At 39.1% G+C, this 26121-nt stretch overlaps 1 protein-coding gene across 1 annotated transcript in view; it reads right to left on the bottom strand.

Annotated features, from left to right (window-relative positions):
- Window positions 1–26121, bottom strand: part of ift80 (intraflagellar transport 80 homolog (Chlamydomonas)) — a 70739-nt gene that overhangs the window by 8571 nt on the left and 36047 nt on the right. Inside the window, exons 9-16 of the mRNA XM_021321124.2 lie at window positions 10183–10362; window positions 9140–9258; window positions 7271–7345; window positions 6583–6746; window positions 6434–6498; window positions 3976–4111; window positions 3749–3896; window positions 1908–2079 (exon numbers count right to left, since the gene is read on the bottom strand). Coding sequence (XP_021176799.2) covers window positions 1908–2079; window positions 3749–3896; window positions 3976–4111; window positions 6434–6498; window positions 6583–6746; window positions 7271–7345; window positions 9140–9258; window positions 10183–10362 — 1059 coding nt within the window. The remainder of the gene's footprint in view (window positions 1–1907; window positions 2080–3748; window positions 3897–3975; window positions 4112–6433; window positions 6499–6582; window positions 6747–7270; window positions 7346–9139; window positions 9259–10182; window positions 10363–26121) is intronic.

The following is a 26121-nucleotide window of genomic DNA, read 5'->3' as shown; positions in this document are numbered from 1 at the left end:
TACAATTTGAAGGGACACATTTTTTTAAATGAATTCCTGTTACAGTTGAGCAATATGGTGTCATGGACTATATGTCATGTTTGTATAAATTAACTCCTAATGTATACAACTACGAGGGCTGTTTACTGACAATAACAACTGGGATTCTGGGAAAAGCCAAACTGCCACCAAACGCTTACCAGAACCGGAGGAGGAGGGGTCAGAGGAAAATCTCTTAAAACGGGTGAGTCTCTCTCCAGCTCCTCTGTTACACCCTTCTTTCGCTTCTACTTGTCCCTTTTTATGGTTGTGGTTACTGCATCATCAGGCAGAGCTGTTTTAAATCCCCATCTGTGTGCCTGACTGTATACATCTGGAGGGTCTTTACATTCATACAGCAAAGTGTGTATTTATGAGGGAGGTCTTGGGGGGGGGGGGGTTGATCCGGTAAATGCTGTCACCAGGCTAATTGCAGGCTAATTCAGTCCTGCTGTTCTGGTCTCGTAAACCTGTCCACTACCTTCCATCGCTAACTTTGTCAAGTTCTCGCATACATACGTCGCCTTGGATAAGTATTTACACCTTTTAACTTTTTAACAGTTAATGGCAGGTTACTACTAAACACTTTAATGGATTTTATTGTGATCTCATGCGCTAGACCGACAAAAATATACTGCATAACCGAGAAGTCGGAGGGAAAACATGACATATAGTCCACCTTTTTTAAAGTACTAATATAAAAAAGTGCAGTGTACATTCACACTAGCCCTACTGGGTCAGAATGTTTTGCTTCAATCACAGCTGCAAGTCTTTTTGAGTATGTCTTTAAAAGCTTTGTACATCTAGAGCCTGAGATTTCTGCCCCTCCGTTTTTGCAAATTATCTCAAGATCAGTCAGATTGTTTGGAGAACATCTCTAATCATTAATTTTGAATTCTTTCCACAGATTCTCGGTTGTATCTAAACTGGAGATATAATGCAAAATTCCCTTTTTTAACCCTTAAATGCATTTTTTTGTGTACAAAGAGGCTCTAGGAGAGCAGAAGATTTAAATATAGTCTTGTCCAGGTGCTGCGTAGAGATATCTTTACATTCTTTTTGGGTCATATTTCTAAAGCCGATCAGTGTTCTCCGTTTTCTATCAAATTCTTTGAACAATGACGTCACAGTAGTTGCTGCAGAACTGCTAAAGAAGGTCATGACGTTCTACCAGCTTTCACAAATCTACCATCTTATTTCTAGCAGTGATTTGGTAGTCCAAGTTCAAGAACGCTGAAGCTACAAATGGATAAGTGAAAATGTTTGGTTTTTAAGCACACCGTCCCCCAGCAAACTACAAAAATGGCCAATTGAGGTGGAAGGGAGCACTCTGAAACCTGGAGGGGTGAAGAGGGTAGAAAAACAAAGAGGAGCTTGGAGAAAACAATGAATGCAGGAGAGAGAAAAGAGGCATTTGTGTATGGACTGACGACAAGGCAGTGTTTACATACATAGTAAAAGAGCAAAATGTTTGTGAAAAATCCACAATAAATTGAATAATGTCTGAAGTACAACCGCAACTCCAAAGTCCGCCATTATTATTGTTTGCGTCAGCGCATTTGCGATAAGGGAGAATGTAGTCGGTTTCGCGGCCACTTGATCTGAATGGGAACCCCCAAATCCAACCAAGAAGTTTGTCAGATTCAGTCAAACCTGTATTCGTCTGGACAGAGGAGGCTCTTCACCTCTGTAGCAGCATTTCCATTTTCCGATCATATAAACAACTGGTTGCACCAAATTTTATTTAGGGTACCAGAGTAAATAGGGTTGAATTGAATATACGTCACATTTTCCGGATTTCATTTTATAAAACAGCATTTTTTTTTAAGTGTCTCAGTATTCACAGAGACAGCAGGAGAAATAATCAAGCTGTCAGCAAAATATCTTACTTTGGCAAAGCGGCAGAGACGGAGTGCATCCTCCCAGCGTGCAGAGGCGCTGTACTCATGCAGGAGAGCAGGATAAATGGGAACACTGCTGTACACCAAGGAACCGTCTCTTTGCCGCAGGGTCACTTTGGCACCAACATAGCTCAGGATGTGCGGGGCACGGGTAAACTCGCTTTGTACAGACATAAAAACAGATCAAATCAAAACACACAAATACCTCATATCCCCATATTTTCACACACATGATTCAGACAGTTTTTTTTGGTTGCAAAATACAGAAAGAAGGAGATGATAAAGGTACAGAAAAAAGGAGCGAAAGTCCGGTTGCCTCCGATTTAAGGCTGTTTGCTGTTACCATGACCCGGACAGCTGAGAATTAGCACAGGCGCCTACAGAAATAAGGTTATTTTGTAGAAAAGTTTCTTTCAGGGATGTCAGGTTGTCAATCTAAAACCAGATCAAGTTTTAGATAACAAGATTATTGCATTTTACTTTATGCCTGGATCAGTCAGGCTTCTCTTTCACACCTTTCAGCCCTTAAATACATTTTGTTGTGTACTTGGGGTCTCTGTCCTGCGTAGATATTTTTATATTTAGCCAGGGTGATATTTTTCAATCTGTTCAGTTTTCTCTTTTCTCTATTGTTGTTGTTGTTTTTTAACAATAACGTCACAGTATTTGCCGCAGAGCTGCTAAACAAGGTCATTAACTTCTGGCTTATCAGTTTCATGAATCCGCCTTTTTCAATTTTGGCCATGATTTAGTAGTGAAAGCTGAAGGCGTGCTCCGATGGTGGTAGTGAGAACGACCGATATACAGAGGCCTTAGTCATCGATGTGGCGGACCCGGGTTCGATTCCGGCCTGAGGTCCTTTCCCACATGTCTTCCTCTCAAACACCCTTTCCTGTCACTCTACTGTATGAAAAACGAGTGAATAATGCCGTAAAAACCCAGAAGAAAGAGTAGTAAAAAAAAGTCTGTAAAAGACTTTAACTTGGTCACTTTATCACTTTATGATTAAATACAAACAGATGGATTGCTTACGAATTAAATAACTTCTCAAGCCAATTTCTTACACTGGATTTTATTTATTGCTATCAGGGTAAAGGGGGCTGAACACATATGAATGGCACAATTTTCATTATTTTATTTGGAAGAAATTTGGAAGAAAAAAAATTTATGCTTTCATTTAAAATGATGTGTTACTTTGTCATGTTGGCCAGTCACAGAAACTTTGAATAACATAAGACGTTTAAAATGACTAAATACATTGCAAAGCCCCGTACATTCTGTTTAAACTGCAAATCCCTTTTACTTTTTATATGCTTTTATTTCAGGCTACTTGAAAAACATGAAATATTTCCTCCTCGCTCTGTGCGGTTTCGATACGGACCGCAGAGATGATAGAGCAGCGTGATGTTGGCTTAGGCACACGAGCAGCCGCCTAGGTGAAATCAGTTATCATTGCTGAATCAGAAATTTGCTTTGGAGAGAATACAGGCTCCACCTGCATCTCAGCTGACATCTATTTGTCCCTTAAGATTAGAGCAGAAAATGTGCAAAAGTAATTTAGGTGACTACATTCAGTCTATCCGAGCCCCTTCTGTGCTGGCTGAGGCTGAGGACGTTTGAGCAGGAGGAATTGCACACCACGACTGTTGCTCATAAAAACGCAGGGAATAAGGTAATGTGTGCTATAAGCCATGGAATAAGCAAGAAGGGTGTATTTGTCTTAGAAATTATTTTATAATTCTCAACTTCTCAGATTAAAAGTATAAGGCCACTGAGGTTGGACTTTTTTTTTTCTCCACATGTCTGCAATATTATCTGTAAAAGCTTACCTGCCATCCTTTGTGTAAATAGTTTTTGGAAGCAGTTCCTTGTCAGTGAAGACAACACTGGGATAGTACCACACTGTAAACTGATCATCTTGGATTCCACATAAGATGTTGGCGGTATCGTTCCATGCCATGCTGTGCACCATGCTGCCTACAACAGTTCACGCATGAAAAAACCTCAGTCTTCAAAAGTGGGTTACAGATCTGTAGTTCTCAGCAGCTTTTCTCACCGATTTTGCAGATTTTGGGCTCCCTTCCCAGATGACGCACTGAGGTCAAGTACAAGTCGCGGTTCTTGTCAATCAGAGCAATTTTCCTCTCTGTGGATGGGCCACACTGGTCCAAAGCTATCTCCAGCACCTCTAGCTACACAAAAACACAGACATAAAAGAATAAATGCGGGAGAGAGGAGGTGCAAGACTGCCAAGTGTGACCACCTGTGTATACAAAGCAGAGAGAAGATGTTTTTAGCCTCCTATCCTAAAAGCTTAGGAGTGCCAGCAGACGGTAAGCACAGTTAGCTCCAGGTGTCTGCTTATTTCCCAATCTTTGGCCCCTTTTTCACCTTTAAATGCTTGTTTTGGGATTTTTGGCTTTAAAAGCTAATTCTTAAGTTTGGTAGTGTCTTTAACCTATCTTGCACATATGAGTTAATCTGAATTTTAAATGCAGACATTCGCTGTAATAAAATTCTTCAAATAAATAGACCAGCCACTGGTTTGGACATACAACACATAATTCTGACACAGCACTTAAGTTTGTCCCCAATTTTGACTGGTCCAAATCTAACACCTCCCAAGTCTATGTGTAGAAAACATTGAAAATGTGGAAAACCGGACAGAAAATTCACCTTAAAAGGATATGAAGATTTTAATTTACATTTTCTTTTATTAGGGCTAAAAAAAAAAACACCTCAATACTGAATTTCAAAAGCCACTTAGTTTCAAGCTTTTGAACGTTGGTGCCGACTTAAAGGAGCAATAAGAAAAATGTCATTCTTTTAGAAAGAACTAAAAAGATAGTTTTGTGAAGAACTAAAGGTATCCTTTTAAATGGACTATGGTTAAACATCACACGTTTTCTCGCTGTGTTGTTCTCCAACCTATTGTTTGCATAGCCGGGCCACAGATGTGAACAGCTGCCACTCAGGTCTTACCAACTCACTGCCCATAAAATGCCACAGCCAGGCACAAAATGGCAGCGAGCACATCCATTGGATCAAAACGTTCTGTTGCTTGCAACATTAGAAAGTTATGAGTTGCTTACTTCTTCACCAGACATGTCACTTTGAAAGGTGATGTTATTCTGTTTTGTATTTATCCTTAGCAAATTGGCTCATACCAGCCGATGGGTGAGAAAGGGAAATGTGTGCAGAGTGATGGAGCAGAGATGGAGAAAGGCGTGGCTTGATACACATCTTGTTTTGGTCTAAATACAGTGCTCAAACTCCACCTAGTGGTGAAAATCACTTATTACTCCTTAGAGGAAGCAAAGGGGCTCAGAAGCTGCGCGGATGTTGTCGCTTTCCTTCTGGACAGGTAAGTTAAATGTTTCATAATGCTAAATCCAAAAAAAAGGTTAATAAACAAAAAAACTGGACTTCTATTCTGAGGCTGAAGAGGTTTCGCATCCCATCCAGGAAGCTTTCTCTGGATGGAGTAGTGTGGAGATTCAAGCTTTATAGCCGTGCAGGCGAGGCCTCATTGGAGCTTACATTTACATGAAAATTCACCAGGAACTGGTCGCCCCTCACAACGGAGAGTCTTTAGGCTCATCGTTTGCCTGGCTCACAGGAGAAATGTTGTGGTCACATGTGTGGAGGTGTGACATGGGGTGAAACTTATCAGGAATCAAACCTCTGCTGTGTTGTACGTTTTTGAAAGTTGAAACTTGAGCCCTCCTCCTCTGTTTAAAGTTGTTTTTCTCATTTTATGTAAATGACTTCCTTCACCCCTCTCTCAAACCATCTGTCTTCCTCAAAAGAGTGTCCTTTATCGTTGAAGTGCAGGTGGACGGCTGAGTCCTGTAATGAGGAGGTAGCTCTCCTGTGTTGAGCCATTCGTCTGTAGAGAGGTTGGTTAGTTTCTTCAATATAAATTGATAATTGACAATGATAATGCTAATTAAAGGACCTGGCAACCGGCTGGAAAAAGGTACAACTGAAGGTTGGAACAAGAGCAGGCGCCACCTACTGACTGGGAGGAGTTAAAGCTGTAGTTACTTTAAATATTTCAGATTTTCAGACATATTTTAAAATAATAAAAAGATAGATCCAAACAAACCTTCCATTATGTGAAAACACAAGTTAGCTAATACTCTTTACATTTTCTTTGACCCTTTGTCAACATGTTACTGATATCTATTAATCTGCACATTTGGGTTATACTGCATGCAAGTAACAAATTATATGCTTATCTGTTGAATTATTTCCACTTTTAATTTATTCTCTATAATTAATATGTAATCCTATGTTTGGTTTTATATATATATATATATATATATATATATATATATATATATATATATATATATATATATATATATATCATGTTATCTGTAATGTGTAATGTATCTATGTGTATGTAGCCAACCCTAAACTAAACAGAAGATTCATGGAAAAAAATAAACAGTGGGTTTGGTAAAAAAAACATTTTATCTGATTAAAAACAAGGGAAAACGATAACCCACCTTATGAGTCAAGGGTTTCCCCTCACCAATGGGTCTTCCAGTCATGGCATCAAAGAGGAAGATGACTATTGATATAAACAGAGAGAGAAAAAAAATTAAAACACACAGTATGACTTTCAAAAATGCTGCTACTGCAGAGGTCAGCAAACCTTTTTCATCACTCTTGTCTCGGATAGCGATTGTGTCGTTGCTAAGCGAGGCCGCCTGAGCATTTAGAATATCAGCTCTCATACCCGGAAACTTCAGAGTTGATATCAGCCGACCCTCATAAGAGTAAGTATACAATCCCGACCCATCCACAAGTAAAAAATGTCTGCGAAAGGAAATACAGGAGACAGAGGTGAAAGGAGTATCATAAGGAGGCATGAAAAAGACAAATTGTTAGTATGGTGGAAAATAAAGAGATAATTAACTGACATCTTCAGATAATTAAAAAATGTACTGCATGACAATAGTGCTAACTTACTCAGCAAGATGCATCAAATTCAATTGCGATTACAAAATAGTCTCTAATCTATTTAGCTTCATGCTGAGTGTTGGAGACGGCACTGGGGGTTTGTACAAGAGCTACTCCATATTAATCTAATTTCCCCCAGTGGTTTCACTCTCAGCCTTATTGTATGACAGGGGCAAAGTTAGAGCACACCCTGTACGTGTGTGTAAATCTGTGTGTGTGTGTGTGTGTGTGTGTGTGTGTGTGTGTGTGTGTGTGTGTGTGTGTGTGGCTGCTGGTTGATGAGTGGCCAGTGGAGAGTAATGAAGCATTAGGGAGCTGACAGGCGATCCAACGGCCTGTTCTGTCTCTTGTTGCACAGCTCCTGGAGTGGAAAGACTCACTTCTCTGCCTGTAGGATGAGGCTGATCGTTCCCTCCTTCAGATCAAAGATGAGGGGAGTATTCCAGTTCCTGGAGCTGGCACAGAAAAACATGACAATCATACAGTCAGAAAAGTAAGAAAAATATGACACTGCGTGACTAGTGTTACAATAAAAAGTGCAACACTAAGCAAATAACATTAGGAAGAAGGAAAACTCTTCAAATTCAACATTAGGGGTGCATTTATTGACATTAACTGAGAATTACAGAGGAAGATTTTAAGTGGGGTTTTGAGTAACTAGAGCTCAATACAGTTCTTTCTGTGCTTAATCCCACAAAGTTTATTACAGAAATAAAAACAGATCTCCCCTCTGCTTGCCAAAAACAAAACAAACAATCCAGTAAAAAAACATATCCCAAAGAAATAGATTTGCACCAAGGCATTTAAATGGTCATATGTAATGGAGACATGAGCAGCATTTTTATACAGAGACCCTATTTTACTTTAAAATAAATCAATTAACTACTAAGAAATATATGCACGCTTAAGCTCCTCAGGGAGTGTTGTTGTTGGCCAATACAATAAAAGTTAAAAAAAGGGAAAAAAGGAAAGATCATGTCTTTGTGTCTGCATATGTAATTATGTGCATTCTGAGCCGGTGTCTGCCTAATGTTAATATGGTAACATATAATGACAATAAAGCTTCTTGATTATATAATTTCTCTCCCATCTATTTGTGAGGAAACACTGAAGAATGAAAAGTAAAAGTATTTATAAAAATAAAAAGCAAATAAAAATGAATAAAATGCTTTATTTAATCACTAAATAAAAGCTAAATAATAGCACAATATAAATCTGTGCAAAAGCAAAATTTCATAATAAAGATAATAATTATAGTACTTACAAAAAGTAAAGAAAAATTGCATCAGGTAACTGATTTCTACAAACAAATTATTTTGGTCAATTATTAATTTAAACTGACACATTAAAATCTACTAAATATAATATAATACCATATGACAGGCAAAACTGAATGACAAAATAAATAAATAAGAATAAAAAATACAGCCATAAAAATAAGAGTGAACGCAAACCATTTTAAAAAGATAAAATTATGACACTTATTGAAAGAAAGTAAACCAAAAAAGTGTGCATAAGGGAAACAGAAAAGTTTATAAAATACTAACAAAAAACAGTCTTAAAAACTGGGAAACATGCTAAATTAGAAAGCAAGTTAGTTCTGACTGTGTGGGACAACGAAAACCTGACACCACAGCCGAGGATTCTAAAGGGCTCATACAACAAGATACATATGCAAAGCTGTAACCAATAAAACTGACTCCGATAATCAGCATTACAGGACTGACATTATGAATTATTAGAAAGATTACATCAGCTGTCTCATCATGATTCAGGTGACCATGTACTCCACTCACACCAAGCAATAGCTTCTAACAATCCATGACAGTGGCAGGTGGGTCACTGATTTGAATCTGACTTAGAATGTGCCTAGGAGGACGGGCCTCCATGTCCTTTGCACCAACTGCAGGTTGCTAAAGTGTGAATCACCAGAACTGACAAAGACTCCTGGATAGGTGTCAAAACATTATCAGAAAGAACTGAATGAAGGTCCAGTTGCCTCCGATTTAAGCCTGTTTGCTGTTGTGATAATCTGGATCACTGAGAATTTGCACAGGCATATTAGAAAGATTAATTGCTATTTTCCCCCTTCTGAACTAGACTGTGATAGTTTCTCTGTTTGAAAAGAATTTGATTTCACATTTTGTAGATTTTTTTTGTAGCAAAATGGCAAGGACAACTATTGTCAAAAACGACTATCTGACAGTAAAAATGGCAAACGACACACGAAAGAGAAGAAACCCACTGACTTGTAGACGTAGCACTGGAGGGAAGTGGCAACCACCAGGTGGTCGAACGCCAGAGAGGCTTTGATGACACGATCTCTAAACTCCAACACGTCTACTGCATCGTTCAGGACATTCCTCACCTGATAAAAAAAAAGACAGACAGGAGTGGAAGGCAAACAGGGAAGCACTTTGACTTCTTAAGACTCAATGAACAGGCGTAAACTTTTTACCACGGGGAAAATATTTACTATTTCAACATTACACCGGCTTCACAAAAGGAGAACTTTTTCACGCTCATGTAAGCCCAACAGAAAAGTGCAAAGAACTCCTACAAGCATTCAAAGGTCAGCGAGAGAAAACTTTACCCTCTTTTTTTTTTTTTTTTCACCTGCATCGATCAACACTTCGCTCCGGCTCCGCGTGAATGAATGAAAGAGTCTTTTCCAGGACCAGGTGAAAGGTGGGGTTATTTTTACAGCTTTACAAATCTTCCTCCTCTGCTCCCCGCAGCTACCCAAATTTACATGCAACACAACCAGGAATAAATACCGTGGACCGCAAGGTGGTAAATTTAGCTGGCTGATTCACCAACCACTGGCAGATGTGCCCGATTAAAAACGGACTGTGAGGATAAGAGGTGGGGCGGGGGACAGAAAAGCGCCAACAGGGCTGAAAATAAATGGCTGATGAGCCAACTTTGTTTGATTTTTACAAACTCCCCCTTGGTAGAGGTGTCTGCTTGTTTTCTCGTTTCTGTGGGTGCGCGCGTGCCTGCCTGTCTCAAAGTATAAAAGTGGGTGTATATGTACACTTGGGTGTGTTAACTGCGTGTAAATGCTACCTTGTGGTCAGTGCGAGTTTAAACTGTAGGAAGCAAGTCAGCGAGCTGCACAGACTGACCATTGTCACTGCAGGGCTGGAATATCTTGACAGCATTCAGAAGAATATTTTGTAAGTCGAGAATGGCAGCAAAACAAGCAAACAAAAAAGAAAAACAAAAAGGTATACGATTCCCTGGAGAGAAAAAAAAGCTAAAAGAGGTATCGTAGGCGCTCTCTTTCTACCTGCATGGTTCTCCTTTTGGTAAGAGTGATGACAAAGTTCTTCCACTCCCAGTGCTGCTCCACCACATGGGCAAAGATGACATGTCCGTTTCCGCAGGCCCCGGCCAGCTGGGTGCCATCCGCGGACCAGGCCAGGCTGAACACGCTGCCTGTGTTGGGTTTCTCCAGCGCATAGGACCACTGCAGGGAGAGGAGAGAGGAATAAGTTCAGGGGAGGCGCTGGTTACTTTTTAATTTACGGTGTTTTGTACCTTCGTTGTGTTAGCCTTTTCATACCCAAATTGGTAAAAACATGAAGCAGCCTGACATGAAATGTTTTCTAAAGGACTATGTGTCAATTCATACCCCAGCTATCATTGCCTGCTTCCAGAATTAAGGATTTATATTGATTTTCTTTCATTTATTCATAAACAACTGTGGAATACTGTGGTCATACAGGAACATCAAATTAGAAGACTTGATAAATTAATTTATTTCAAATATTTAACTCAACAAGAAAAACTCCTATTATGTAGGTTCAGTACATACATACATGCATATATATGATAATTTTCAGGATCTTAGCCAACAGCTAACGAAAACCTAAAATTCAGTTTCTGTGAAGATAAGAATATTACATAAGACATATTTTTATTTTTAGAAACCTTTAACCTTTATTTAACCAGGAAAAATCCCATTGAGAATAAAAACCTATTTTTTAAGGGAATAGCATTTGCTTCACAATCTTCACCGGGCTGTGGTTATCGCTGTGGCCTGTACAGCCTTTTTATATTACAGTGTTTCCTTCAACTCAACTTTTCATAATTATGCCTGGTTACAGCACTCTGTGAACATACAGATTCTTTAGCAATTGCCTGTTTTTTTTGTGTGGATGGTCTCAGTGACTGCCGGACCATTAGTCAGAAGTCTTTCCCATTACCGTGTAGGCCAGGGGTGTCAAACATACGGCCCGCGGGCCGGATCCGGCCCGCCGAACAATTTAGTCCGGCCCTGTGGCTAAATGCATTATCATTATAAAAAAAAAAAAAAAATTAAATTTTTTTTTTTTTTTTTTCAGTGTCTTGTCTGGCAATGTGGCAATAAGATGCCACAAAGAGCTCATCAGATTTGACTTTCACAAGTGGACAAGATAAAAGGAAGAGAATGATAAAACAATTATTGAAAAAAACATGTACTTTGTTTAATTGAAAATATGCAGTTCCCATATTGTCCACAAGGGGCGCTGTGTTTTAATTAGCAGATTAAGCTTCAGGTGTGGAAAAATTCAAATCATTTCTTAATTTTTATCTCTTTGATGTATTTTGTCATGCATGACAGTGTTTTTAAGTTCCAAAAAATGTGAATAAATGTTTTTCAACATTGTACAATCACTGTGATCAGTTCTTATGCATAATGCACAAGTAAATGTTTAACTGAGTAAAAGTATTGTTGAAATTGCACATACTTTTCTTAAAAATGCTGAGGTTATTCATAATATATTGTGTAAAAGTGAAATTAACTTAATATAAAAATCAACAAGTCCACATTTATTAGTTCTATTTAATCTTGCAATGAGTTAACTCGTGTGGCCCTCTTGAGATCAGATTAAGCTGTATGCGGCCCCTCAACCAAAATGAGTTTGACACCCCTGGTGTAGGCCATAACGTCATATTTCCGTATCTTTTTTAAAAAGTGTTTTTTTTTTTTATTGGTTGTTTATTTTGATATTCAGAAAAGAAAAAAAACAATTCTGGGTTTCACTAGCTGTGAGGCATCATCATCAACATAAATGTAGTAAATACTTAAAATATATCACTCTGTGTGATAAATTATATATTATATAATTTCATCTTTTTCTATAACATATCAGATCCATATATTCAGATTCATAAATATAATGTACAAGCCGAAGGTGGCTCATGGGTCTAATAGTTTATTCAGGAGTCATATTATCCCATATTTCATAAGAATCAACAGGTCCTAAAGGGGATTACAAACAAGACCAATGAAAACTAGATGTATTAAAAAATTAAATAAAATAAAAATAAATTGTATGAGGTTTAAGTTTTTTATGAGCATCACCAATTATTAAAAATACTTTACATCTGTAAAATAATGTTATATTTGGATGATGCCAACGGTGTCTTCTGTTCTGGTGTCCAAATAATTACATTTTATACTCATACTGTATATACAGACATTATTCCAGAAAACATTATAATTTTTTCCATTTCATTCTGACTGTACAGTCATCCACTTTAATATCAATAAGAGCAAGAACCTGATGTCATCTGAGGACATTTTAAGATTTTGGGAGACTTCTTTTAGCATCTTCTTTCTGAAGGCCTCAGGCAGGTCCTTTGATCTTACAATGGAGTTAGCTCTCACTTCAACAATTAGGGAAACACCAAACTAAATGTCTCGGGTAATGTGATACGACTGTGTGTAATTTTGGAAATCTTGAGAGAGAAAATATCTAAGGGAGTCTCAGTCGTCCTGATATTTTTTCTTGACTGTATCTGAGAACTTTGACACACATTAAAAATTCCAGAAATTCTCTCTGAATCACTATATAGTGTTTGGCATTATAAAAATATAATTTTCTAAGTTTTAAAAGTTTTGATCAAGAAAATGCTGTAATTATGAATTGTTTAGTGCATCGGGCATATGTTTAATATTGGACAAACCTAATTAACTCTAGTTTCGGGGGTATAATCCAAAACGGAGTCCACATTTTTCGGGCCACAATTTCACCCAATTCACTAAGTTCTCCACAAACAACACGTTATCTCTTAACTTTTCAACAATAAATGTGATAAATTAATCAATATTCCATGGTTAGTTTTGATGTTCTCTACAAAAATGTACAGTTTGTAGAGCCAGATTGGTGTATTTTTCGGACTCCAAAACAAAAGAGAGTTGGATTCATCCCGGGTCTCTCCTGATTGGCCAAATGTCACAATAGTGGGCTTTGTGATGTAGAGTGATCTCTTCTGATTGGCTGAAGATCACAGAGCGTAAGGTACTTTATACAGATGACTTTTGAGTTTGGATTTGAAATGTGATAATGAGTCTGTGTTATAGAGATCAGGTGGGATTGAATTCCAGAGTTGGGGAGCTGGGCAGTTTAATGCGCTGCTCCCCATAGTAACAAGACGGGCAGGGGGATCGTGAAATGAATAGAAGAAAAGGATCTGAGGGTACGGCCAGATGCAGCAATGTGCTGGAGGTCTGAAAGATATGGACGGACGAGGTTGTGGACAACTTTGAAGGTAAGGAGAAGTATTTTGTGGTTGATGCGATATGGGATGGGAAGCCAATGTAACTGTTGTACAACAGGTGTGATATGATGGATTGAGGAGTTCTGTGTGATGATACAGGCGTCTGAGTTTTGAACCAGTTGAAATTTATCACGGTTTCCTGTGGAAGGCCAGAGAGACGAAAATTACAGTAATCTAAACGAGAGGTGACCAAATTGTGGACCAGAACAGCAATGGAATGAGGAGTAAGAGAAGGACGGAGATGATTAATATTTCGAAGAAGGAAGTAGGCTGATATTATTGAGATGGGAAGCAAAAGAGAGGGTGCTGTCGAGGATGACACCCAGACTCTTGACCTGAGGGGAAGGAAAGATGGAGAAGTTATCAACCAGAATGGAAAAGTTATTAAGTTTAGTTAGTATTGATTTAATGGCAATTAAAAGATGTTCAGTTTTATTACAACTTAATTTAAGAACGTTAAAGCTGAACCAGTGTTTTAGTTTAAGGAGACAATCAGTGAGGGGAGAAGGTCGAAGTGTAGCGTTAGGTTTGGTTGAGAGATAGAGCTGGGTGTCATCTACATAACAGTGAAAGCGAAAGATATAACCAAGGGGTTAACACCCCCAAGAAGAAGGTCATTGGTGATTTTAAGAAGTACTGTTTCAGGGCTGTGGAGCGGGCCGAAACCAGATAGAAGTTGTTCATATAACTTATTGCAAGACAGATGAGCATTAAAGTGGGCAGTGACTGTTTTTTCAAGAATTTTGGAGATGAATCTTAGATTTGAAGTAGAGCAAAAATTAATGAGGTTATTGGGATCTAAGCCAGATTTCTTGAGTATTGGGGTTACCACAGCAGTTTTGAGAGCAAGGGGAACAACACCCGTGGTAAAAGAAGAATGTCAAATGTCTGTGGTGAGAGGGGACAGAAAAGGAAGGGTAGAATTAAAAAGAACAGTTGGAAGTGGATCTAATTTGCAGGTTGAAGATCTTAACAAACAAGCCTTGTTTGTTAGAAATGCATTTTCTAATCTATGAAAATGCATTTCTAAACAAGAAATACATTTTCTAATCTATTGAATATGACTGTATTCTAAGTTTGTTTCTCTCAAGTGATATTCGTTTTAAAGGTCAGTCCACTAAGCATAGTGGATTTTTATCTACTTAACACGGTCGTACGTGGCCGATCTGAGACGGGCTGGGAATTTTCTCGGCTGAGATCTTCAACACAAATGCGTGCATTCACACTGTAAACTGCTTATGAAGGGAGAAAAGTGCTAATGTTAAACTTGCCCTGCCGGTTTCCTCGCAAGGCAGAGACAAGTGTGGTGCAGCTGGCCAAATGCTGCGGTGAATCTTGGAGTAAAGGCCTCAGTGTGTTCACTGCCTCGTTCGCATGCAGCTGCGGGATGTGAGGTGTATCGTTATTTCCTCTTCTCTGCCTCTGATGGGGGCTCGGAGTAACAGTCGGCAGGCTGCAGGTTACAGGGCAGCTGCTTTGATCTCGTTCCATCTCCGGGTCCTCATGTGTGCCTCATACACATGCCACTCAGCTGGTTTTGGTCAGCTCTCTTGCAGCAGTTAATGTCATGTCATAACCCAAAATAGCTGCAAGGAAATAAGGCCCTTTCCCGTGTGGACAAGGGATAACTCAGAACTTTAAATAACTGTCTATTTAACTTTTCCTTCCTCATTTATTAACTTTGACTTTTCTCACATGTACAGAAAATGTCAACAGAAATTACCCTTTTTAATGCTTATATTTTCTATATTAAGGCCTATTTCTGTGCTTACACAAGCCATACCTCTGGCGGCATGGCCCAGTGTTTACAATAACAAGAGGACTTAGTCATTCTTCTGCATGAGATGGTCCACGATCTTTTAAAGTACCCCAGGGAGAGAGGAGAGGGAGCAAAGTGAGAGGGATGGATAGATGGAGGGTCAGAGATGCAGCCGAATGTATACACCAGACTGTAATGAAGCAAGACATACGATATCAGGCTGCGGAGCGCTGCTGGAGCCATGCTTACCTAATGCTTTTAACACATTGAGCCATTTGACACTTTCTGGAGCCAGCGGGAGGGTTTCTGTTGATTTGTGTGTGTGTGTGTGTGTGTGTGTGTGTGTGCGTGTGTTCTTATACTTATAATTTTTGCACATTTCACTAGTAAAGTGTGGACTTTGATGTAAAGTGAGGACCTGTTTTTAGGGTTAGGGACAGGGTTAGACTTTGCATTTAAAACAAGGATGTATCTGTGTATGTGTGTGCATGTGTGTGTTGGTACCGGGGTGAGAAATCAAGCAATAAACATTTTTTTTTACTAAGATATGGACCACAAGGAGAAATGAAGTAAGACTTCACAATTTAAGCCAGTCAGAGACCTGTGTTTAAAGTGATCCACGATTTACTGAACATGTTTTTCACCAGCGCAATACATGCTAGGTTAATGACATGGTTACGTCCTACTGGACTGAAACATACAGACTTAACACAAGAAGACTAACATTACCCGAGTCATTTTTTTATTGTATTGCGTTTGACTGGTGGAGATATAGACAATAGGCCCGTTTACACTACACTTTTTTAACCGAGCCGAGACCAGTCCGAGCTCGGTAACCGAGATAACTCTTGTGTGTAAACGGTCTGCAGACTGAACTGCACCGCGCTAAACATAACCGGACCGCGCTAACTGCAGACCAGTTCCTGAGTAGGTCTCAGCCTGGTTTTTTTTTCTGGCCCGGTTATTTGATAAAGAGCGCATGAGCAGACCGCGTCATCCCCTTACAGTCAGCTAACTGTCTGCGTTTTTTCCGGCGTGTCTGGCTGCACGTCCCGATTCACACTCCATTCAGACAGATTTTAGACATTCTTAAAAATACTAGCTTCCTTACCATACCACACGATTTCCAGTGATGATTCTGCTTAGCAGTGTGATGAACCTCAGTGTCTGTTGTTGTTTCCTGCATCTGTAAATCCTTATTAGACGTTCGTTTGTCTTATCCACTTCCCCAAAAGCCGACTCTGTCTAACCATAACATCCTGAATGTTACGGGCGCCGCCATTTTGATTTGCTTTGTCCTGCCTTCAATCCCAGAGAGCGGTAGTACCGCAGATCGTCACTAGGAGGCGAGGAACAACCAAGGAACCGGGATAGTGTGGTGTGTAAACGGTCGTCTTGGCTTGGTTAACTGATCCAAGCTCAGACTGGTCTCAGCTTGGCTAAAAAAAGTGTAGTGTAAACGGGGCTATAGTCACACTGTGGCTGTAATTTCAAAACAAAAAACAACAGAAAAATAAGGTGACTCTTCATCGCTTCCCACATGGAAAAAAAGAAGAGCACAATAGGAAATAAGCCGTTGGAAGACCTTCCAAAGGACCCACATTTGTGCTCTCAACACATCTCTCCAGAAGACTTTGAGTCATTTGTACTAACAAAATTGATGAAGGACAGGTGGGCGTTACCCTTGCAAGATAAAACCAACTGCGGTGCTGACAGTTTTTATCCATAAGGTGCCTTGTGAGCCAAACACGTTGGGAAAAACATGAGAGACAGGCAACACTGGAAGCCCTTTTAAATAACGAAGTACTGCCACTGCCACCGGAATGAGAAATCATCCCACACCCGACTGAAGACCAGATCCTAACAGGTGTTAATCGTCCGAAGTCCAGACCGATCAGATCCTAAGCAAGTGTTACTGGACCTGACACTGGACACAGAGCACTACTTGCCAAATCACACAGTCCTACGAGCGGTACGTGTCATTTATCGTTTCATCATCATTATTATTATTATTCAAATATTATTAGTATACAATTTCAACACGCTCCGGTCCAAACTGAAAAGGTTTAACATTATTCATTGCTGTTTTGGCTGGACAGAGCTAGCGCTAAAGGACCTAGCATATATCATTTACCCAGAATGCACTGCAGCGTAAAGAAGTTTATTTATAAAGCACTTTTCAGTAACAAGACGATTCAAAGTGCTGAAACAACATGGCGATGTCCGTGTAACATATTTTATTCAAATTTATAAAAACTAAACAGCTTAAAGTATTTCTACTGTGCAGTTTTTACATCTAAAATAGATATTTTTCAAAAAAAAGTCTATTAAAACTAATTGTGGATCCCTTAAAGCTGTATATGTGTAAAAGACGGGAAGAAATCCACTGGGTTGTTGATCATGTCATGTGACCCATAGTGATGGGGTATGTTTGTGTGATCTCATTTGTTTTTGTTCTACTTTTGTTGCCTTAATTTGGGTAGAACATCATGGATATAAATAACAGATTTTTATTGTTTTACGGGTTGTGTAAAAACACACGATAGACATTACGGCAACATTTTCCGCGGCGGCAGCTGCAATAGCTCCTGACAATATTAGGACCACATCATAGCGAGACTAAATAAGGTAAGAAAAAAAGCAGCACAGCTATTAACAACCGTCTTCTTTGGAGCGCTAACAGCTGCTACAATGTGTGGAGGTGAAGTGAAAGCCAGGAGAGTGACGTGAAAGACGGATAAAACGCGATATGACCGCTCAGACTGTGGATGCTTTGAGAAATATCTGATACATATCCAAATTAGTACCACATATGGATGTGGCACAAATTGGATTTTTTTTAGGGGTGAAAAGATCGTAATTGGGCCGTTCACACTGCCATGTAAAAGACGGAGATGGGTCGCATATGCGCAAAAAGATTGGATTTGTGTCGCACTTCCCTGTAGTGTGAACTCAACTTCAGATGGACATGTGGTAGGAATATTCTGTGTTACTGTGAAAAATTTGAATTGGATCAGACTGGATGTGAAAGAGAAAAGCTCCATGTCTTTGTACTCCACCTCTTCTTAGAGTAGAGAAGACAATCAGATAAAAACCAGGAATGTTTAATACGAGTTTTGATAAAAAAATAAAAAAATAAATAAATAAAATCACAGATCTAGATAACAGAGCCTAATTTGTTAAATAACAAGGTGGCTAAATATTCCTTTCTTTATCACTTCAGACCCCTCTTATTCTCATTAGTAAAAGTTATTTGTTTCTGCCATCCTGTGTGGCAGGTGAATCACACATTAACGCTGACTTGAATTGGCAGAAAAGATCAGATTTAACATAAAACCAAAAATCTGTTTTGGACAGGAAAGGCATGACTGATGCATATCTAATATTACTATTGAGAAAAATTTCACTTAAAAAAAACAGTAGAAAAGTTAACATTCTGGATTTGCTTTTTTGCTTTTGGCACACAAAAATAAAAACAAAGAGCTGTTCTCTTTTTTTAATAACTAACTTTGGAGTTGTCTGTTACAAAAGTGGTAGTGATGGCAGTGACAGAAAAGAGGTAAAATAACAAGGGGAGATGAATCAGCCATTGGCAAAACATTTGCCGACTGTTTTTTTTTTATTTTTTTTATTTATTATTTTTGGAGCCTGAAGAGGTAAAACACAGCAGGATACTTGGGAATTCTAACAGACAAGGCTAGAAAGAGACTTATTTTTAGTGCAGAAAGATACTACTTAGAAAGAAGGAACATGAAAACATCCATAAATATATGTATATATATAATATATGTAAGAAAGCCAAAACTAAGATTTAGTAGAGGGAAAAGGAAAACAAGTCTTGGGCTTCATCAAACTCAAATCCACTTTGGCCACCGAATTCTGTCTATCCATAATGGGCAGCTTTGTGGTCAGGGAGAAGGTGGCAGACATGACGTATAGTTCTTAGCAGAGGTCTGGGGGGAAAGCGGGTGAGACCCCTCAAACTCACAATGAGCTTATACAGACCAACTAAATATACACACCCTACAGCAGTCTTAATGGTGGTTTAAGACTCGTGATGATTAACCAAGATAACGAAAACACGCACAACCCGTGTGTTAACACACCCACATCTATGTGACTTGAATGTACAGACCTGTAACCTATGTCCTGAAACAGAACGAACTCTGGGCACAGAACAGGTTAAATGCTTTTTGCTAAAAGTTATAACACTGTGATAAATTACTTTAAAAAGTCGCTTTTCCTACCAGCTTTTTTCCTTTGGATTTCTTGCTGAACCACTCTATAGTCTAGATGACAATGTACAGACTCTGTCTCACACCATGCAAACCATCCCAGGCATATACTGACAACTCCTCAGACAACGAGGACGTTTGCACACACAAATAATCAAGCGCACACTGAAAAACCAAAGCCAATCCATTAACGCGCAGGCTGCTGAAGAAGTGCCCTTGCTGCTGCCCCCCCCCCACCCCACCCCCGTCCTCCCTTCCTTCTCCTCACCCGCTCTGCATTTCTCCACATATGTTTACCATTAAGACTGGCAGGTGTTGTGAGCCTGCCCCTTCACTCTATTGTTGCCCTGCAGCCGAAACCAATATGGGGGGACGCTTGCAAAGAGGTTATGTTAACAAAAAATTAGCCCCGAGGCAAGGACAGGTTATGGCCCCTGTTACTTTTTTCAGTTTTGGCTCTCAATCATGGAAGCCCAACTGTTTAGTGTCAAACTCTTACTCAGTGCACTCAGGAAAGCTAGATGTCCCAATAAGAAGTGATTTAAGATTAGATCATTTTTATGCATGGCCAGTTTTTATCAGTAGGGTATAAATCCGTTTAATACATTAAATACATTAACCTTAATTTAATATTTCCCTGAAAAGTTGATTAAATACTTGTCAGATGTTTGGAATCTGAAAGTACAGCACCTAAAATCAGAGGGACATGCATTGGTTGAGAGTTAGGATGCAAAAGAATAAGCAATATAATCAAAGGTTAAATAAAGTCTGCATTTGTGTCAAATGTATTGTGTGTGCCCTTATTTTCTTAAACAACCTAAAACAGAGCTCTGGTCCTAATGGTGTGAGGGGGTTAGGGACGTAGGGGTGGGGGTTGGCAGGACTGAGGCTTAGTCCAGGGAAAGGGTTAATGACACATGTCTGGACTAATGGCTCCCTGTGGAGCTATCTGCTGATTCAGCCCCATTACTTCACAAGCATTAAATATGTCTGCCATGACCTCTCTCTGCTCCACACCCCCTAGCCCTAATGCAAGTCAACAGCCTGCTAATCAGAAGTGGGGCATGAGCTTTCCAGACTTTTGTGCTTTTCCAGCCCTTCATCTTGGACACTCCAGACACAATGCGGCAAACGTCAAGGAAAACCCTCTAACTACCATTAGTGTTAATGGGTCAAAAGCTAAATGTTACATAGTAACATCACTATTAAGCCTTTGTTTACAAGACAAATGTACACGCAGTAGGATCTGTGGAATGAGGTTAAAGGTTTGTCCAATTATTAGGTGGTATTTATTGTGGTAATGATAAAAGTAATGATAAAAAGTATTTCAAAATTTTGGCAATAGATGCGATGGCAGTCCCTACAATGACCCTACAAACGCTCATCTTAAAACAAAAAGAAAACAGAGCTAAAACAACAAAGAGGTACTTACATATTATTAAAGAGGATACTTAATGAACAGAAAATTGAGGAATTACAAGACTCTCCTCTTTCATGCACCAAGCATATGCCACTAACCCAGTGGTCTGCAACCTTAAAATTCAAAGAGTCATTTTTGCCCTCAGTCCAGCTAAATAAAAAAAAGTTCAGAGTCAAAAATGTTATGGGAGCTTTTGAAAAAATTTAAACAGATTTAAAAAATATATTTTTTGATAAATGTCTACAGTAAAAAAATATGTTTTGGCTTTAAAATAAAACTTTTGTAAAAAATAAATAAATAAAGATAAATATATTCTATTATATGGGTTGTTGATATCTGTCAGAAACTACGTAAAAAAAAAAAAGTTTCCAACCTAATGTAAAGAAAAATAGATCTGATAAATGGATCTTGTGGAAGGTCTAAAGAGCCACTTGTGGCTCTGGGAAAGCAGGTTGAAGACCCCTCCACTAATCTTTATCTGATTCTAACTATGCTCAAAAATAGTACAACAAAGTACATGCAGTAGCTGTAGCTGTAGACTGGAGCATGACTAGTGCAGCAAGTATCACTAAAACAGGAGAATCCACCTAACTTTAACTGAGATTTGCAAAATGCCGGCAACATTTCCAAACCCAAGATGTTTTGCAACAGGTAAGGCTCGAATCTGTGCTTCCTCTAATCTAATGCTTGACACCTAGAAGTGATCTTCCCTCAGCAACTGTGTCCACACCAAACAGTGTTTGTTAACTTGACTTAGTACCAGTATGGTGCATTCACAGATCGCAAAAATACACAATTTTGGGCAGCTAACCTGTTGCTCAAGTCACCAGGCAGTTTTTCGATGTATCTCTGATACAAACATAAATACATCTGTTTACAATGAAAATGTAGCAATGATTAACCATACTAAATATTTAATAGGAACCTGTAGAAATAATATAGCTCATTATTATTACAACTGAATATATCATCAACTTTTAGGAGAAAAAATACTGAAAAACAACAGCTGAATATATAGAAATCTCTTACTACACACTAGAATAAAAATGTTATTTTATATTATAAATAAAGCAATAAATCCTCACAACAAAAAATTACTTTACTTTATATATACAGTAATTCAGTTTCTTTTCCTAAGAAGTTTTTAAAGACATTTTTTTATTTATTTTTTGCTAACAAAGACAAAAGTAATAATTTGTCTTATTAGTGTATTGCACATTTCTCTCCCAAAAGCATCCCATATTTCAAAGGTAGTCTACCTCTTATCTGCTCATTTAACTCTGTGCTAGAGCGCTATGGGAGCTGTCCTAGTCCAGGGTTAACAGTCCTACATAAATCAGAACAGATGGCAGACTGCAAAGCCAGCTGGCTTTAGTTTCCCCATGTGTCTGTATCCAGAGCAGGACCTGGCAGCGCAGGTACAGAGAATAACTCTGAATATCATAAACATAACATGTCTAAAATGTTATGGACATTAGAGCTATGTAAGCAGGCCATTATTTAGCTGTACGAGAGACAAAGTGTGCATTTTCTTGAATCAAAAAAACAAAAACGGTAAAAGGAAGATTGATGGTAGTTACTGTTCAACAACATTTTTGATAAACCCAGGAGGTTATTTTGGAAGGGGGCTCATCAGTCTCTCGGCAGATTAGGAGTCCTTGTAAATGTCAGTTTGCACTGACCCCTTTTATGGGGGATGGGTTGTCTTTTAGGATGAGGACAAGCTGGGTTTACATCCAACTCTAGAGAGACCTGAGTGGAAACTGCTCCAATGCAACACTGGCTTACAGTGCAATACACCTAAAGTATACCAGATCTTTTTTTCCTCTTTTGATAATGATACATCAGTTAAAGAAGTCAATCAAATCTTTCCCCAAAGATATGTACACCCTGACCACAATGTGGCTTTGTAGACAACACTGAACAGGAGTTGGGACCAGAAACCAAGTATATGTCCCAAAGGACAAGTATATAAACTACAACAACATGAAGTGGTGTCATAACTATTGATCAAGCATGCTGTATTGGATCACACCTTCTGAGACAAGTACATTGGCAGAAGGCCAGAGTATGCTTTTGCAAAATTGTTAGAGGACTAAATGAAAGAGCATCAAAGCAATGTTTTTCTCCCAATTGCTTTCAACTGCACCCAGGTTGTAAAGCACTGCTGTTACCACAAGGTGGCAGTGAGGCACCAAGTTGATTTTAAACTACAATGAAGCAGAAGAAGAAGACATCCTTATTTTTTCTACCAGTAGAGTGTATGAAAATAAGATTTTAACTCAGATGTTGCTTTAAAATGCATACATATTTTCAGTTTTTAGTAAGCACAAGACTTTCTTTCTCTTGAGACATTTTTTTTTACTATAATACATTGCTTTGTGTAAATAAAAGCAAAGACATGCAATGTTTCTGGATAGCTTCACATTTCCTGTATCCATGTTCATGGTGTAAGAGGATCTTTGTGAGTGAATCTAAATTGTTACCAGTAAATCTGAATAGTCTTTTTGCTGAAATGCACATCCTTAGGAATCCAGGGTTTATCTTGCACATACAACTAAGAAATAATACCACCCATAAAAATTAATGATCCACTCAAAACAATAACTACAACCTGTAATGATGTTCTTTTCAAAAGAAAAAAAAAACAACTTGAATGAAAAAACATTTAGTACAATGCCTCTTCAATCAACTGTATGCATTCCCTGACTCTGCAACAAGAATCCTCAAGAAATTATTTATTTGTAAGTGAAGGCAAATGTAAGTAGGTCTGCAAATCTCTTCATTGAAATACACACTTGGCTCAGCTAGAAAGATACAGAGGCCGGGCCTCAGATGGGTGCAGAGTGGTATAAGTTGGAGCTTTGGCAGAGTGAGGGGAAACAGAAAGGAGGGGGCTTGGGGGGGGGGGGGGGGGGGGGTTGCGGGGGCAAGACAAACTATAAGATAGCAGGATTGAGAGAGAAAAAGAGAGAGAGCGTAATGACCTACACATGGTTTTATGCAAGAGCCTCAACATAGTAACCACAGACACATGCTGGGGCCTCCTGGGACTCATCAGCAGGACACAGCTGTGAGTTGGACAGCAGAATTCTATTAGCACCAACTACACACATATGCACTTGTAGAGACACACACACACACACACACACATATACATGCAGACACACATGTAGCACAGTAACAGGTAAATTGGTCATTTAAAGGTATTTTGGCAAGATGCAGAAGAACCTAAAAACGCTGAAATACAAACATACAATTACTTATCTAGTATAAGAATACCATTAATAGCAGTTGATCGCCCGGATTATGGTACTGAAAATAGAATAATGAAAAAGTTAATCAACAACATGTTTAAAATGTTCAATTAAGCCAGCAACTTTAACTCTAAAACGAGAACAACTAGCAGATGAACCTAACCTCATGTGCAAACTAGAGTAGAGTCTAATGGAAGCTAGACCACTACTCAGGGCAGAATAAACAGCCTAGGGGTTCTGTACATGCATCTTTCCACAATATTTTCTAGGAGTTAGTTTTGCTGGTATTGACGGCCTGTTATTAACACAATCACCTGTTAAGAAACTATGCAACACAGTTTGCTAGAATGTCTTATTTGTAACTGCAGACTTGGGGTAAGGGTGTTGTTGAGTGGAAGGGCAGACTCTCAGAACTTACAGGAGGCAAGGCTATGAGGCTTGAAAGGGTAGCATAACAACTGCACTGCATTGTGGGAAACCTGGGCATCAGGAAACAGGCTTCTGTTTGTTTACACCGCCTGTCTTTATTTTCTGTTCTTTTGTTTTCAAAAGAGAGTGCAAAGTGCTGTGTTATTAGATGTCATACTCCTTCACACGACTGCTTCAGGAAAAAGAATGATGGAGATTTTTCAGTTTTCCAACATGGAATCAAAGCCAAGGGGCTAAACTGATAAAGAGATGCCAAATGGACTCCAGATAACAGCCGTGAGAAAACCAAACCTCACTTTCAATGCCATACATATGTGCGTTCACGGCATTTTCAGACTGGTAAGTTTGAATCAAAGCTTGTGCTGTTTCACACAGAGCTTTCATCAGGCTGCTAGCACTAGCCTAGCTAGCTGAGTGTAGCAAACAAAGTAGGAGTAAAGGAGGCTGTGAAAATCCCCTGCTTCATAAATAAATTAAATGCTAAACCCCTAAATATTTCCACCATAAATGTAGAGTAGATGCCAGGCTGAAAGTTATTTTTAAAATATTTGTTTGGCAGACACAGGAGCACTGAGAGGTAAAGTTGTGTTGTTTGCGTACCTTTGAAATGCCAAGTTTTCTCTTTCAGACAAAAAATTTGGAGATCCTGATTAGACCCAATCAAGAGAAAAATTGCCTCACTAAGTTGCTTTGTCCATAATCCCTTAAAGACTTAACATTTCTGAATTCTTTGTCTGTATAAAAAAATAACTCCATTGACGAGCTAGAAAGCAAGCTCAGCTTCTTAGAATGGCGGTGGCTGGCAGTGGCAGGTCATATAAATCCTTTATCCAGTTATTCTCACCTGGATCAATCCCACCAATCCTAGAGACTTTTTTGAGATAGCCAACCTTCAGAACAGGGTCTAGATTGTCTCGGTACAGTCTACCGCCTGTGTCTTTAGTACGGTCCATTTTTCAAGCACTTTGCATCTCCATCTCTCACAGCACGGCATACGAATCAGCAATGTAAACTAAAGCCGTTGCCCCAGATATTGCCGACCGCATCCCAAAATGCATTGCAGAATCACGTGCCCATTTGAGCTCCATTACTGTGTCAAAAAACTTGGGAGGATGTTAAAAAAAACTGGTGGCAAGGTGCCACGGGTGGATGAGAATTGTCCCAAGATGCTGAAGGTTCTACATATTGTCGGGCTGCCAAATATTGACAGCACTATTTCCTGGAGGACCAGGACAACACTTGTGGAGTGGTGGTTCCCAATTTTAATGAAACTGGCAATGGACAGTGTGTTTCATCTATCAAAGCCTCAAACCTCTCAGCCTCTCTGCGAAAGTTTACTTTGGGGCTCAGGTCAATCATCAAACCTCACATTCAGCTAATATGGTGACCTATATGCCAAATCTCCTGAACAAGTCGTGTCAGGACCATTGATGACCCTTGATTTTTTGGGGTTGAAGCTCTGTCTGCATAGATGCTGTTATTTTTTTATTTATGTTTTGCATTAGGGCTGTAAGTGAGTTTACACTAATACGCTCTACAGCTTTGTCAATGTCAATGTGAATACTTCTAGGTTAGTTTT

Source organism: Fundulus heteroclitus, chromosome 18 (assembly GCF_011125445.2).
Source record: "Fundulus heteroclitus isolate FHET01 chromosome 18, MU-UCD_Fhet_4.1, whole genome shotgun sequence".
In the NCBI taxonomy this organism is placed as follows: Eukaryota; Metazoa; Chordata; class Actinopteri; order Cyprinodontiformes; family Fundulidae; genus Fundulus; species Fundulus heteroclitus.
The sequence above is the reverse complement of the archived record's forward strand: the minus strand, read 5'-3'. Positions and strand labels throughout refer to the sequence as shown.